This window comes from Pipistrellus hanaki, assembly GCF_964339955.1.
Source record: "Pipistrellus hanaki genome assembly, chromosome: X".
NCBI lineage: Eukaryota > Metazoa > Chordata > Mammalia > Chiroptera > Vespertilionidae > Pipistrellus > Pipistrellus hanaki.
In genome coordinates this window covers 70,725,504-70,741,432 of record NC_140524.1, presented here as the reverse complement: position 1 = coordinate 70,741,432, position 15,929 = coordinate 70,725,504, and the positions used below count along the sequence as shown (strand labels likewise).

Below are 15,929 nucleotides of genomic sequence, written 5' to 3'. Positions count from 1 at the left end.
ACAGTCATGGATTTTTCTAGGCACAGACTTCCCCTGGTCCTCCAGCTCCCACAGTGTGCTTGCTTCTCTCTCACTCTGGGACCAGAGACCTCACCTTATCCCAGGAGAAATCTGACCTTTCTGTGGTGGAGTGTAGAGCTCCTTTGAATGCGTGTTTGAGCCAATTGGGGACCAGTGTTCTGGGGCTCGCCGCTGTTCGGTAGTTGCCACATTTGTAGATTTTCAGGCTTCTGATAATATCCGCTTTCCCCTTTAGGATGGCACAGTCCCTGCTTCCCAGCCTGTAGCTCCGGGAGGGGACCCAGCAACAGTGGGGGCTGCCCGGTCAGCCTTATAATATAAATTATATATTTATAATAATATAAATTGGGTTGCTTCTCAGACTTCTTCATTGCTAGTATAGCATTCTACTTTCTCAAGTCTACTAAGTTAATTACTAATTTATCAATTTATTTTCCAGCCTCTAAAATTATGTTGCTCTTGGTCTGCTGTCTTACCCTACTAGGTTTGTGCCTTTTAAAATTTCTTTGCTTAAGAGCATAAAAGAATAAATACTAGGGCACATACACTGAGTGGACAGATTATTATGCATTCATAATTATTATGAATGCATAATAATCTGTCCACTTAGTGTGTGTGTGTGTGTGTGTGTGTGTGTGTGTGTGTGTGTGTATTAGAGGCCCGGTGCATGATTTTGTGCATGGGTGGGGTCTGGCCAGCCTGGCCAGGGGGCGGGGACATGGGCGGTTGGCCGGCCTGCCTGCTGGTTGAAATCCTAGTTGAAGGCACAATTTGCATATTAGCCTTTTTATTATATAGGATATACACCGAGTGGCCAGATTATTATGTGTTCAGAGATCATAATAATCTGACCACTCAGTGTATTTACCCTAGAAGGTGAAATACTTGTACACTGAAAACTATAAACAAACTGATGAAAGAAATTTAAAAAGTCACAGATAAATGGAAAGACATCCTGTGTTTATGGATTAGAAGACTTAATATTGTTAAAATGTCTATAGTATTCAATTCTATCTATAGGCTCAATGTCATCCCTATAAAATCCCAATGGCATTTTTGTAGACAGAGAGAAAAATCCTAAAATTTATATGGAATTTCAAAGGAATCAAATAGCCCAAAACAATCTTGAAAATTAAGAATAAAGTTGGAGACCTTACACTTCCTGGTTTTAAAACATATTGTAAAGCTATAGCAATTAAAACATTATGGTCGTAAAGACCAACAGAACAGTATAGAAAGTCCAGAAATACACTTTGCTTGTATAAAAACTCTTTAACAAAGGTGCCAAGGCCACTCAATAGAAAACAGCAGTCTTTTCAACAAATGTTGTTCGTAAAATTGGATATTTGCATGCAAAATAATAACATTGGAGGTCCTGGCCTGGTTAGAGCACTGTATTCATAGACCAAGGTTGTGGGTTTGATTCCTTGTCTGGGCACATACAAGAAGCAATCAATGAATGTATGAATCAGTGGAAAAACAAATGGATGTTTTCTATGTCTGTCTCCCTCCCTTCCTCTCTCTTTCTAAAATAAATACAAATGAAAAAATAATAAAGTTAGATCCTTTCTTATACCATATAAAAATTCATCACTAAGTGGATTAAATATCTATATATAAGACCCAAAACTATAAAAGTTCTAGAAGAAAACGGGGGAAATTTTGATATTGGATTTGGCATGATTTTTTGATATGCAGTAGAAGCACAGGTAACAAAAGTAAAAATAGACAAAAGGAATGACATCAAACTTAAAAACTTCTACACAGCCCAGCTGGGGTGTCTCAGTTGGTTGAGCATCATCCCATGCACCAAAGGGGCACCAATCAGGGCACAGACCCAGGTTGTGAGTTCAATCTCCAGTCATGGTTCATATGAGAGGCAACCGATGTTTCTCTCACATAGGGGTTTCTCTCTCTTTCCCTTCCTCTCTCTCTAAAATCAATAAAAAAACAAACAAAACTTCAGCCCATTAAAGGAAACAATCAAGAAAGTTGGAGGGCAACCTGTGGAATAGGGGGAAGTATTTACAGATCATATATATGATAAGGATTTAATATATAGTATACCCAAAGAACTTTAAACTTAACAACAAAAACAAATATCCTGATTTAAAAATTGGCAAAGGCGAAACTGGTTTGGCTCAATGGATAGAGCGTCGGTCTGTGGACTGGAAGGTCCCAGGTTTGATTCTGGTCAAGGGCATGTACATTGGTTGCTGGCACATCCCCGGCAGGGGGTGTGCAGGAGGCAGCTGGTTGACATTTCTAGCTCTCTATCCCTCTTCCTTCCTCTTTGTGGAAAATCGATAAAATATATTAATTAATTAATTAATTAAATAAATAAATAAAAATTGGCAAAGGACCGAATAGACATTTCTCCAAAGAAGATATACAATTGGACAAATGTATGAAAACATGAAAATATTACTAATCCTTGAGGAAATAAAAATTAAAATATAATGAGATATTGCTTCACATCCATTAGGATGGCCGCTATTAGAAAAAGAGAAAGTGTCAAGTGTTGATGAGGACTTGGAGCAATTAGAACCCCAAGTACTATTGGTGAGAATGTAAAATGACACAGCCACTATGGAAAGTAGTATGCCAGTTCCTCAAAAATTTAAAAATAGAGTTATTGTATAACCCAGCAATTCCACTTCTGGGTGCATGCAAAAGAACTGAAAGAAGGTTCTTGAAGAGATATTTGCACATCTATGTTCATTGCAGCATTATTCACAGTAGCCAAGAGGTGGAAGTAGCTCAAATGTTTATCCATAAATGAATGGGATAAAAGATTTCTTATTTAGCTTTTATAAAGAAATCCTTTCAAATGCCACAACATGGATGAGCCTTGAGTACACTATGCTAAGTGAAATAAACTAGTCAGAAAAAGCCAAAATAGTGTATAATTCCACTTATATGAGGTATATAAAGTAGTCAACTCTAGAAATAGAAAGTAGAAAGGGATCAGAGGGAGAGGCAAATGAGGAGTTGTTCAATGGGTAAAAAGTTTCAGTTTTACATGATGAAAAGTCTAGGGATCTGTTATACAACAATGTGAATATAATTAACACTATGAAATTATACACTTAAAGTGGTTAAGATATAAATTTGTCATGTTCCTTTTACCACAATTTAAATAATCTTTTTTTTCTTTATTAGTATTTTATTGGAGTTTCAGGAAATAGCAGAGTAATTGTGTATTCTCAATGTGACATCTTTAAGAGAAACTTTATACTGGCCTTTTTGTTTTTTTCTGCTTTTTGTTTCTCTGTTTACATTCCTCTACCTTTCTGTGGGTTTGATGAATCCTAGGGAATTTTTAGAATTATATTTTGGTTTATCTGTATTCTTGAATGATGTTCTTAGAAGAGCACCAGTCATATTGGATTTAAGGCTCACCCTAATCCACTATTACATCATCTTGATTATATTGCCATGACCCTAATTCCAAATAAGGTAATATTCACTGGTTCCAAGAGGACATGAATTTGGGGGGACATTATTCAACTCACTATAGTCTCTTTTTAAAAATTGATTTTTAGAGAGAGAGAGAACTATCAATGTAAAAGAGAAACATTGATCAAACCCAGAACGTGGGTATGTGCCCTAATTTGGAATTGAATTTGTCACCTTTTGTTGTATGGGTAGAAGCTCCAACCAACTGAGCCACATCAGCCAGTGCAACCCACTATAATCTTGATTGATCAAATCCTTCTGCTTTGTTCTTCAATATTGTCTTAGCTCTTCTTGGCCTTTAATTCTTTCATATTCATTTATGAGTCAGCTTGTCAAGTTTGGTGAAAAACTATTGGGATGTTGATTGAAATGGCATTGGACTGCCTGGCCATGTTGCTCAGTAATTGAGCACCAACCTCTGAACCAGGAGGTCACAGCTCAATTCCCCAGTGCAGGGGTGTGCAGAAGGCAGCCAATCAGTGATACTCTGTCATTATTGATGTTTCTATTGCTCTCCCTTTCTGAAACCAATAAAAATATGTTAAAAAAAGAAATTGCATTGGATTAATTTATTAATTTGGAGAGCTTCATTATCTTTATAATAATGAGTCTTCCTATCCATGAATGGGATATATCCTAATTTATATACTCTTTAATGTATTTCAATGTAATTTTGTAATTTTCACATTCCATTGTTATTGTAAGTGATATTTTAAAGATTATATTTTAATATTTTTGTCATTGGTGTATAAGAATTCAGTTGTATACTAGTAAATGCTTATTTAATAACTTCTCTGAATTCTCTTATTAATCCTAATAATTTTATCTGTACAGTTCTTTGGATTATTTTAATTTGTATGTTTTTTACTGTCTCTTTTGGTTCTGTTGCTATTTCACTTTACAAATTACTAGAGGGCAAAAAAACCTGTTTCTTTAGTATGCTTTATAGAGTTAATGGACATTGAATGTGTATTGAAAGATATGACAGGATATTTTTAGGTGGTGTATAGGGAAAAAAAACTTTTGGTATCTTGTAGACATAGGGTATATAACAGATGAGTAAATATGCCTTCTTCATGATGGGGTTACTAGTAAAAGACCTTTAAGTCCAGAGAGTTAAGAGTTATTTTATTTGGTTGTTAGAATTGTACTGTTAGGAAACTCATGATTTTTAATTCTAAAGATCAGTAAAACTATTTAGGGTATATTTTTATGTGCTTAAGTTTTAGACAAGGGACCTGATAATCTAGGTCAAGAAATCTTATAATGACAGGAAATGATCAGATAAAGGTTGGAGAAGCATTAGTATAGTGTTTTTAAAGGAATTAAGTCAACCAGCTCTCTTTTTTTCTTAGACATTTTTCCTGTATCCCAAAACTAAATTAGGAATTATTGTAAGGCGTTGACATGAAAGCAGAAGGTAATACTGTATTGTTCAGAGGGAAATAAAGTTTTTTTTAATATATATTTTTATTGATTTCAGAGAGGAAGGGAGAGAAAGATAGAAAACATCAATGATGAGAGAAAATCATTGATCGGCTACCTCCCCCAGATCGCCTTCTGGGGATCGAGCCCGCAGCCCTGACATGTGCCCTGACTGGGAATCAAACCATAACCTTCTGGTTCTTAGGTCAACACTCAACTACTGAAAATTGTGTCCTATAGCACCAGGAGAAATAATTAATGGACTCTTGTTAATTATTACTGAGATAATCTAATCTGAGGATTAGAGAAAGCTCAGTGAGGAACAGATTAGAAGGTAAATGTCTTAAAGCCATTAAAGGAAGAAATCCAGGCAATTATAATTTAACTAGAGGCCCGGTGCATAAAATTTGTGCACAGGTGTATGTGTGTGGGGGGAGGGTTCCTCAGCCCAGCCAGCACCCTCTCCAATCTGGGGCACCTCAGGGAATGTCTGACTGCTGGCAGTCGGACATCCCTCTCAAAATCCTGAACTGTTGGCTCTCAACCACTCGCCTGCCTGCCTGCTTGATTGCCCCTAACTGCTTCTGACTGCAAGCCTGATAGCCCCCTAACCACTACCCTGCCGGCCCAATTGATGCCTGCTTCCCTGTTGGCCCAATCGCCCCAACTCCCCTCCCCTACAGGCCCGGTTGCCCCCAACTACCCTCCCCTGCAGGCCTGGTCACCCCCAACTGCCCTCCCCTGCTGGCCTGTTCACTCCCGTCTGCGCTCCCCTGCCAGACATCTTGTGGTGGCCATCTTGTAAGAACAGGGGGGCAACCATCTTGTGATGATGTGAGGGTGTTGCTTGAGGGCACAAGGGCCACCTAGGCTTTTATTAGTATAGATTATTACTACACTATTATAATTGAACCTATAAATGTTTAAAAGAAAACAAAATCATGAAGAAAAATAGCTTGCAATTTGTGACTGGAAAAATAATAAAAGGTTGATTTTACGGAATTTTATAAAAACCCAATTTACAAAGTAATTTGCAGAAAATTAAGTTATCTAGTTAACTAAAAATCAGGCTTGTAACAAAGTTAGTGATCAAACTCATTTTCAGCAGCAATATATAATTAAGTTTATAGAATCATTTTATATCTCATTTTGTCATTGTAATGTAGGTATTCAGTTAGAGTTATCATTTTTGGGCCAGGAGATGTAACAGTGGCTGGAAGTTCTAGAAATCCCATAGGTCCTGGAGATCATAGAATGTATTAGTAAAAACCAATATGCAATGGAGTTATAGCTCTACCATCTTTGTATTTTTATTTTCATTATATAATATTTGCAAAATGAGATGTTAGCACTCCATAGGAAGCTATAAATATATATACACACATATATTTTAATTTATTTTTATTGTAGAAAATATTATATATGTTTGTTCCCCCCCTCCCCCATTGACTCCCTCTACCCCATTCCTGTCCCCTTCCCAGGCCTTTACTGCACTATTGTCTGTGTCCCTGGGTTATGCATATCCTATATAATAAAAGGCTAATATGCAAAGTGTCCCCTTGATGGGGAGTTCGACTAGGGGGCAGGGCCAAGTGGCCAACCACCTGTGGCCCCTCCCCTTGGCTGGTGGTGGCAGGGAGGCCCCAGCTGGCAGTGGCAACAGGCGGCTGGAGGAAACGAGGCCCCAGCTGGCAGCTGGCAGCCACTAGGGACCCTACCTGTTTACGAATTTCATGCACTGGGCTTCTAGTTTCTAAATAAGTCTTAATACTAGATAAGTACTTTGGACACATTTCAGAACTTTAGAGTTTTTAAAACTTGCCTTGATTTTTGGAAAAAAACATTTTTTCTTCCATTCAGTGGTGAATTTTTTGGTGTTGAATATACTCTCTAATGCAGTGGTCAACAACTTTTCAGACCTCACGGACCACCAGTAGTGGTCTGTGGACCACCTGTTGGCGACTGCTGCTCTAATCCAAAGCCTTTTACTGAATTTGACAACCTATAAAATAATTTTAGCCTGTTCTTTTGCTGGGCAATGATTAGATTTTCCACTTCCTGTTATTAAAGGACCTTCAAGTTCTATTAGTAATATATCATATTTTTCATACATAACAAATTCCCCAATCTGAATATTTTATAGTTTCTCTTTAAATAAATTGAGAGATTTTGATAAGGAAGAGTGGGTTATTTTTTAATATATTTTTATTGTTTTTAGAGAGGAGTGGAGAGGGAGAGATAGAAATATCAATGATGAGAGATAATCACTGATTGGCTACCTCCTGCATGACCCCTACTGGGGATCAAGCCGGCAACCCTGGACATGTACCCTCCCAGGAAATTGAACTGTGGTCCTCTGGTTCATAGGTTTATGGTCAACCACTGAGCCATGCCAGTTGGGTTTGTCTGTGAAGTTCTTTATCTGTCCTTTGATTCTAAATGATAGTTTTGCTGGGTAGAGTAATCTTGGTTGCTTTTTATCACTGAATATTTTGTGCCAATCTCTTTTGGCCTGCAAAATTTCTGCTGAGAAAGCAGCTGATAGTTTTATGGGAACTTCCTTGTAGATAACTAACTCCTTTTTTCTTGCTGCTTTTAAGATTCTATTTTAAATCTTTGGCATTTTAATTATAATGGGTCTTTGGGTTCATCTTATTTGGGACTCTTTGCTTCTTGAGTTTATGTCTATTTCCTTCACCAGGTTAGGGAACATTTTAATTATTATATTTTTCAAATAGGTTTTCAATTTCTTGCTCTCTTTTTCCTTCTTCCGGCTTCCCCATGATGAAAATGTTGGTATGCTTGAATTTGTCCTAGAGGCTCCTTAAACTATCCTTATTTTTTGGATTCTTTTTTCTTTTTGTTTTTTGATTAGGTGTTTTCTGCTTTCCTTTTTTCCCAAATCATTGATTTGAATCTGCTTTATTCTCTTTACTGTTGATTCCCTGTAACATAGTTTTCATTTCAGTTATTGTCTTTTTTCATTTCTGACTTTTAAAATGTTTTCTGTTTTCATTTTTGTTCCTACCTCTTTGAAGTTCTCACTAAGTTCTTCTAATCTTCCCCTAAGTTCATTGAGCATCCTTATAAACAGTGTTTTGAACTCTACATCTGGTATATTTCCTGTCTCTATTGTATTTAGTTATTTTTTGTAGTTTTGTTCTGTTCTTTCATTTGGGATATGTTTCTTTGTCTCCTCATTTTGGTTTCCTCCCTTTGTTTGTTTCTATGTATTAGGTAGAGCCTATTAGGCACAGTCTTCTCAGTCACCTGAGCTGGGCATTCCAGGTGCAGCTCTCCATGTCAGCTGTCTGAAGTCTCCTATTGAAGTTGAGCCTTTATTGCAATTAGCATGTCAATGGGATGGATTTATTTCCTGGCTAATCATTTGCAAGGGCTGGCCCCAACTGCAGCAGAGCAGCTGCTGTGCCAGGGCCCAACCCCAAGGAGCAGGACTCTCTTCAGTGAGACTCTGGTGTTTACTGAATTCACCCCTTGAGTGCACTACTTCTGGAGGTGGTTGGGTGGTTTTCCAGAATGGTCTGAAACTGTCTACCAGGTGCGCTGGCTCTGGTGTCTACTGGGGATTTAGGCCAAGATCAGCCATCACCTGACATGAGCTGCAGAGTGAGAAGACTGAATATCTTCTTATTCTCTGTTACAACTTTGGAGTAGAAACCCACATGCTGAATAAATACAAAGAAAGTTGTTACTGGCTTAGGTAATATAAACAAAAATAATGAATGTAAATTCAAGAATATTATAAAGTTCAGCTAAGTTTAAACAATGACTTAAAAAGCCAACATGCTACATTTATTTACTGCTTTAACATGTACTAGTTATTATTCTTACATGCTGCCAGTGATCGAAGAATGTATGTTAGAAAGTTAGGCTTGGAGGGGCCCGGGAGAGTTGTGGACTAAGGCCGGCTGCTGCTGTTATGCCCAGATTTCGTGATCCCCAAGGACCACCAGGGAGCCAAGTCCGATGCAATAGCAGAAAGCCTGTATTCCATGCTAACATGGGCTCTGTCCCAATTACACTAACAGTAGCGTGGCGGAAGAGTGTGAGCTTCAACAGATCAAAGGGTTTTATAGGGGTGGTGATGTCACTGCTTTGGCTGACCCTGATTGGTTGGGTGAAGGCTAAGGTTCAGTTACACAAAATGGAGGATCAGTTCTGCCCTGCCCTCTCATTCCTAGGAGTTAGCCCCGCCCTGCCCTTCCATTCCCCCCTTATCTTATGTGCATGAGTCAAATCATTGACTCAGCCCACTTCCTTTAAGGGCATTCGCTGTTCTGTTATCTAGCCTTAGCCCTGTACTTTCTCACTGGCTACAGTTACCAAGGACCCCCCCCCCCCCCCAGTACCACAGTTCCCATCAGTACTGTACTCACTGAAGTTCAGTTCCCCTCCTGCAGGCATCAAGTCTCCTCCGCCTGCGTGGAGCCCAGGCTGGGGATCTCACAGGTGAGGCCGCTAGTTGCCAGGATCTAGGCCATTTTCTGATGCAGGAGCTGGGAGTTGTATAGCCAGGTCTGGGTGCCGTCTACTTCAACAGCCATGGGCATGCTCCGGATAACAGTGTAGCGTCCCTTTGAGTCCTTGAATTTAAAAAATATATATATATTTTATTGATTTTTTACAGAGAGGAAAGGAGAGGGATAGAGAGTCAGAAACATCGATGAGAGGAACGCATCGATCAGCTGCCTCCTGCACACCCCCCCCCACCAGAGATGTGCCCGCAACCAAGGCACATGCCCTTGACCGGAATCGAACCTGGGACCTTTCAGTTCCCAAGCTGACGCTCTATCCACTGAGCCAAACTGATCCTGGCTGAGTCCTTGAATTTCTTTACCCACACTGAGTTCCCGAGCTAGAAGGGGTATACAGGGTCTGCGGTGGGCACTGCCAGTGCATCTGGAACAAGCAAACTGCAGAGCCTGTAAGGACTTGAGCAAGGGAATGGTTAATTACATGGGGGAACCCATCCCAGTAGGGGGTACACCTGGCCCATAAGAGGGCGAAGGGCAGGAGGTTGGTCCAATTTTCACCGGTTCTAGGACACATTTAGTAAACTCCTTTTCAGAGTTCTGCTCATGCCTGTCCTAAGGCTTGAGCTATACTTTGACATACCTTGGCTACAAAGATGGGGCTGTTATCTGATCCTATGACTACTGGCAGCCCGAATCTAGGTATAATCTCCTGGAGTAATCTCTTGACTATTATAGAGGCAGTTTCTGTCCTAGTGGGATATACTTCAACCTAATCTGAAGTGTCTACAAAAACTAGACCTTAATGCTGGTGGCTTAATCTCTGAAATCCACCTACCAATGCTCTCTTAGGGAATTTCCTTGGGGCCCAAATTCCCTGGGGGCCCCTCTTACCTGGCTTAGCATTTACCTGTGTACAGACAGTACTTCTAGCAACTAGGCTTTTAATTACATTATCTAAGCTTGGTAGTATCTGCCTCACAGAAGTTCAGAAGTCTTGGTGACACCTAAGTGGGTAACCTGGTGTCACTGGGCAACTAACGTCTGACCTAGAGCCTCTGGGACCAATAGTCTGTCATCTGGTAGGGTCCACCAACCATCTGGTCCTTTGATGACTTGCTTCTGTTCTGCCAATTCTTCCTCTTGTTCTGTGTAGGAGGGGGTCCATCGTAGGTCGGGATCTGGCAGAGTTACTAAGACTTGTAAAGGCCCCACTGGTTTTTGGACATAATGTCCTTTCCGGCTGCAGTTGGTAACCCTCTTTCCCTGTGGATGGCACAGTGTCCCCATCAAAGGGCCTGGATTAATGCCAAAAGTTCAGGAACTGTGCCCAACTGGTGTGGTCCAGGGTGACTACCGCTCCCTCTGCATATCAGATCCCACCCTGAACGTAACTGCTCCCATTCGTGAACAGTACCTTGTCTGATGATGAGAGCTGGACATCTGTCAGGTCTGTTACATCTGTGCAGTCATGAATGGGTTCCTCTGGATCATCATCTGGAAGCAAGCTGGCAGGGTTGATGGCCAGTGTCTGGATTGTTGTCTGCCTCCTTCACCAGCAATACTGTGGTGGCCACTGTCCGGAGGCACGCTGGCCACCCTGCTGTCACAGGGTCTAGTCTCTTAATAGGTCTCTTCAAGGGACCTAGAGTCTGAGTGAAAACCCTTTTGGCAATGCCCCTTACCTCACTCACGTAGAGGTGGAAGGGCTTCGCAATGTCTGGCAAGGCTAGGGCAGGTGCTGAGATGAGAGACTTCTTTAGCTCCTCAAAGGCCCATTGTTCCACTTTGGTCCAGTTCAGCAGCTGTGTTCCCTCAGTACATGTTCCATCCAAGGTCTACAGTCCTTCTTGATGTCCAAGGAAAACAGTTTGTCCGGTGGCTCCCTGGACTAATGTTTTCTTAGAGGTTACGGGCCCCATTGGCTCTGTCAAGACTGAATAGGCTGCCCCAGTGTCCACCAGGAAACTAACAGGTTTGCCCTCCACTTGTAAGGTTACCCTTGAGGCTTAATGGAAAGGAGCCCGGTCCTGTCAGTCCTCTTCCTCTAGCTTCTCTAGCTAACCTGCCAGGACATTCTCTCTGTGCCCCAGCTTCCTACAATAGGCATACTAATTCCTTCCTATTAGTTGCTGGCCTTTTCTCTCTTTCTCTGGTCTCCTTTCTCATCACATGTACAACCTTTACAAAAACCTTTATAATTTCAAATTAACTTTCAAACCTTCTTTCTATATCCTTCAAAAATACATAACCATGCCTCAAATCTTATAGAAAAGGCAAAGGGAGGAAGGAGCAGGTCCAGTACCCTGTTCCCAGACCTCCAGCTGCTTGAAATTTAAACTGCCACATTTTTCCTACAGATATGGATCTCAGTTTCTGATAAGCCTAAAATGGGAATGGGAGAATTTCTAACTGCGCCTTTAAGCCCCCTAACAGAACACGGTAAAAAGTGTCCAAGCATTCATTCTCATTGGGGTGCAGGGGTTCACAAGGGAATTTCTCTCCTTGTGCCTGCCACCACTACTCAAAACAACCCCTGGAGGGGATGGACGCCAAGTGGGCAGAGGCAGGGAGCGCGGCTTGGGTCCCAGGTGGCAAATGAGGTGCTCCCATCCAGGCATTTTAGCGAAGGTGCCTTGGGGGAACCGGTGACCCTTATACTGCAATCAGACTCCCTGACCTTTCTGAAAAGCCACTCTGCTTGAGGGACTTTCATTAATATTACTGATTTTAAAACTATAACTTAAGAGTTGACACACACACACACAAGGACCAAGTGGTCCACAAAATATTACAATGTAATCATTAATCACATCAAACTTAAAAGGCCAATTGAGACAAACAGTAGTTAACTTTATAACTTGGTCCCTGCTTTTAACCTTTTGAACCATAATTGCTACAACTTCATACTTTCAAATACAGAAATTTTGTTAGGCGGGCTGATTCCCCTCTGACAGAGAGCACGCACCCCTGGGAAAAAGGAATCCCAGTGGCCATTTGGGGCGGCTTGCTATGTGTCAGAGCACTCAGCCTTAAACAAATTAAAGGTTTCTTTCTTTTTTTAAATCAGACCAAGTACTATATCTTGAATTCTTAATTATTTAAGAGAAAATATATTTTATTTTCTCAAAAACAAGTTGCTATACTCTAGGCATTTAGTTACCACAATTATATAACTTCTCCCAATGCAATCCCAATCCCAAAACCTTCAGAGCTCACAAGTCAAACATCCAGCAGCTCCCCATTAATAAACCTTCATATTTTTAAGAACAAATTCCAAAATCCAACAATTAACTTTAAACCATGTTTTTTTCTGCCTGGGGAAACTGAGAAGCAAACTTGTAGATATTCACATGTAAATTTGTCCCTTGGCTAGCAAAAGGTGTAGCCACTTAAATGCAAATGAACACATTCTTTAAAGATAGCTGAAGGTGGGAACTTGCCTACTGGAAGCTGAGGGGAATCAAGAGGCAAACTCTCAGCCATAGATATATGTAAACTTCCTACCTACTTCCTGCTGGTTTCTTGCCTCAGGGCGGGAAATTTCAAAAGAACTTTAAATGTTTTGGGAAACTAGCTTTAATTTATCTCCCACTTCATCTCCACCATCCTAAAAGCTAAAAAACAGTTTAGGGTTTTATTCTGTACACACAAAAGAGTTAAGCCCAGCTCAAAAACTATGCACACTCGTTTTTAAACTGGCCTTTCCGCCTTACATGAGTACAGAAATCCCCGATGCCTTGGGGAATGGCGTCCACATTGGATTGCCACGTGTCTCCCCTCCCCCATCTCCTGCCTGATCTGGGGGGAAAGAGTCAGCAATGGTAGCAAATCTACAAACAAGAGGAAACTGAAACCCTTATTTATACAAACATACAAACAAAGAACATAAAAACAGACAGAGGGCTCCTAAGAATAGTCTTCCAACTCCGTGGAAGCAAAACCGAAAGCTAGACGATGGCCTCACGCCAACTGGTGGCCCTCTGGTGGCCATCTGACATTGAAAGCTGGCCACTCACTAGAACAACAAGTCTGCCATCGGCCCTCTGGTCCTCCACAACACAGAAAATCACAACAACCAACAAGAAGAGGGCACCCAACATCAACATTTCAACTCCTTAAAAACCAGACGTCGGCCTCATGCCAATCAGCGGAAGCGACCACCTCATCCTGGGAGAGGATCCACATCTCTCCTGGGAGAGAATCCCACGTCTCTCCTGCCTGCAAGGGAATTCCATTTCCCTACTGGGAGGTCAGAACGTCTTCTGAATCCTCCGGCCTGTGGTCTTCCAGCAGTGTGTCCACCTAGACCTCTTCGGGCACTACCGACATGAGGGGATTCCATGTCCCTCCAGAGCCAGCTCACACAAGGACACAGACACACACACATTTATCCGGCCAGTCAGGCTCTCCGGATCAGGGTTCCTCAGGGTCTTGGGGATCCCAGACGAACCCCCAAATGTTGTGCCCAGATTTTGTGATCCCCAAGGACCACCAGGGAGCCGAGTCCGATGCAATAGCAGAAAGCCTGTGTTCCATGCTAGCATGAGCTCTGTCCCACTTACACCAACAGAGGTGGCGGGAGAGCGCGAGCTTCAACAGATCAAAGGGTTTTATAGGGGTGGTGATGTCACTGCTTTGGCTGACCCTGATTGGTTGGGTGAGGGCTAGGGTCCAATTACACAAAATGGAGGTTCAGGAGTTCTGCCTTGCCCTCTTATTCCGAGGAGTTAGCCCCACCCTGCGCTTTCACTGCTAGTGCTGGACTTAGGGCTGTTTAGCAAGAGGTACAGGGCACCCTGAGGCAAGATGCTGCTTGTTTGGGGTTTGTCGACCTTTGAGATATTTTAGGAGTGTCTGTAACATGAGCTCAGACAGGCCATTTGTATGGAAAAGCCACTGAAAATGGCTTGGCAGGACCTGCAGTTTGGGAAGGCGAAGTATCAGGAAATCACTAGGGCTGGTTTAACAGTGTTAGATTGATGAGACTCAGATAAGTCACTTACCTGCTGGTTCTGTTGGGGGAGGGCTAAACAAAGATATGGGATTTCTCTTCCTGGCACTGAAACTCTGTTCAGGGAGGCCTGGTGTGGTGATGGGACCCCTCCATTCTTAGGGAGGACCTCAGCAGTTCAGATATCCCTCCCTATTTAAAAAAAAATTAAGTTCTTTATTGTTTAATATATTACATAAGTCTCCTTTTCCCTCCATTGGCCTCTCCCCAGCCGCCCCAATTCCCAGCACATTCCCTCACTCCCCACACCCCATCTATGTCCATTGGTTATGCTCATATGCATGCATACAAGTTCTTTGGTTGATCTCTTCCTCCTTATTTTTAAGTACCACATGTGGCTGTGGAATCAGTCTGTTCCACAACTCTGTCCCTCCTACCAGTCTCAGTGTGACTGCTTCTGTATGTCTAAATTATAGGACTTCTGTTCAGCTAGATATTAAGTGATTCTGAATAAAGGTGGTTCTGTAGTTTAGTTGTAATTTTGATATGGTTGTGGAAATATGCCAGTACTGCATCTACCTATACTGCCATCTTGACCAGAAGCCCAGTATGATCTCTATAGATATTACATGAATCTGATGTAACTTTTTTTTATATTGCAGACTGAATATCTTCTTATTCTCTGTTACAACTTTGGAGTAGAAACCCACATGCTGAATAAATATGAAGAAAGTTGTTACTGGCTAAGGTAATATAAACAAAAATAATGAATGTAAATTCAAGAATATTATAAAGTTCAGCTAAGTTTAAACATTGACTTAAAAAGCCAACATGCTACATTTATTTACTGCTTTAACATGTACTAGTTATTATTCTTACATGCTGCCAGTGATCGAAAAATATATGTTATTCCTTTTTCTTCTGTTAATTCTCACTCAAGGATATTTTTCCCATTGATTTTTCAGAGAGTAGAAGGGAAGGGGAGACATAGAGAGAGAAAAGCATCAATGTGAGAGACACATCAACTGGTTGCCTCTTGCATGTGCTCTGACCAGAGCTGGAGATCAAGCCTGCAACTGAGGTATGATGGATGTGCCCTTGATTGGAATCAAACCTGAGACCCTTCAGTCTGCAGGCCAATGCTTTAACCACTGACCAAACCGGCCAGGGCTATTCTATTCTTAATATAACACAAGAGTATGCTCTTCTTTTATTCCTCCTTTGTATATTCATGAAAATTATGGAAATTTTTTTCTTTGCTTTGGGACATATTGCTGTCTGCCAACCCACAGTTTTAGGGTGGAAAGGGTGGGAAGAATGTTATCAGCTAAAATTATTAGTCCTAAATGATTTTGATATTTTAATATCAATCAAGTAAATATACCATATTTTTCGGCGTATAAGACGACTTTTGAAATGAAAAAAAAAAAGCCTGCTCAGATTGGCCAGAATCAGAGAGGAAGTCTATTAAAAAAAGAACTGGTGTTGCCTCAGAAGTGGGGGGTAGTCTTATACAGCGAATATCGGCCTAAACCTATGTTTTAACTGTAAAATTAGGGGGTCGTCTTATACGCCCG

At 41.2% G+C, this 15,929-nt stretch overlaps 1 protein-coding gene across 1 annotated transcript in view; it reads left to right on the top strand.

The window, feature by feature from the left end:
• The window catches only part of TEX11 (testis expressed 11), a gene marked incomplete at its 5' end in the record, with an annotated part of 308,295 nt that overhangs the window by 68,004 nt on the left and 224,362 nt on the right, over window positions 1-15,929 (top strand). Inside the window, one exon of the mRNA XM_084869541.1 lies at window positions 15,015-15,100. Within this exon, the coding sequence (XP_084725667.1) occupies window positions 15,015-15,100 (86 nt within the window). The remainder of the gene's footprint in view (window positions 1-15,014; window positions 15,101-15,929) is intronic.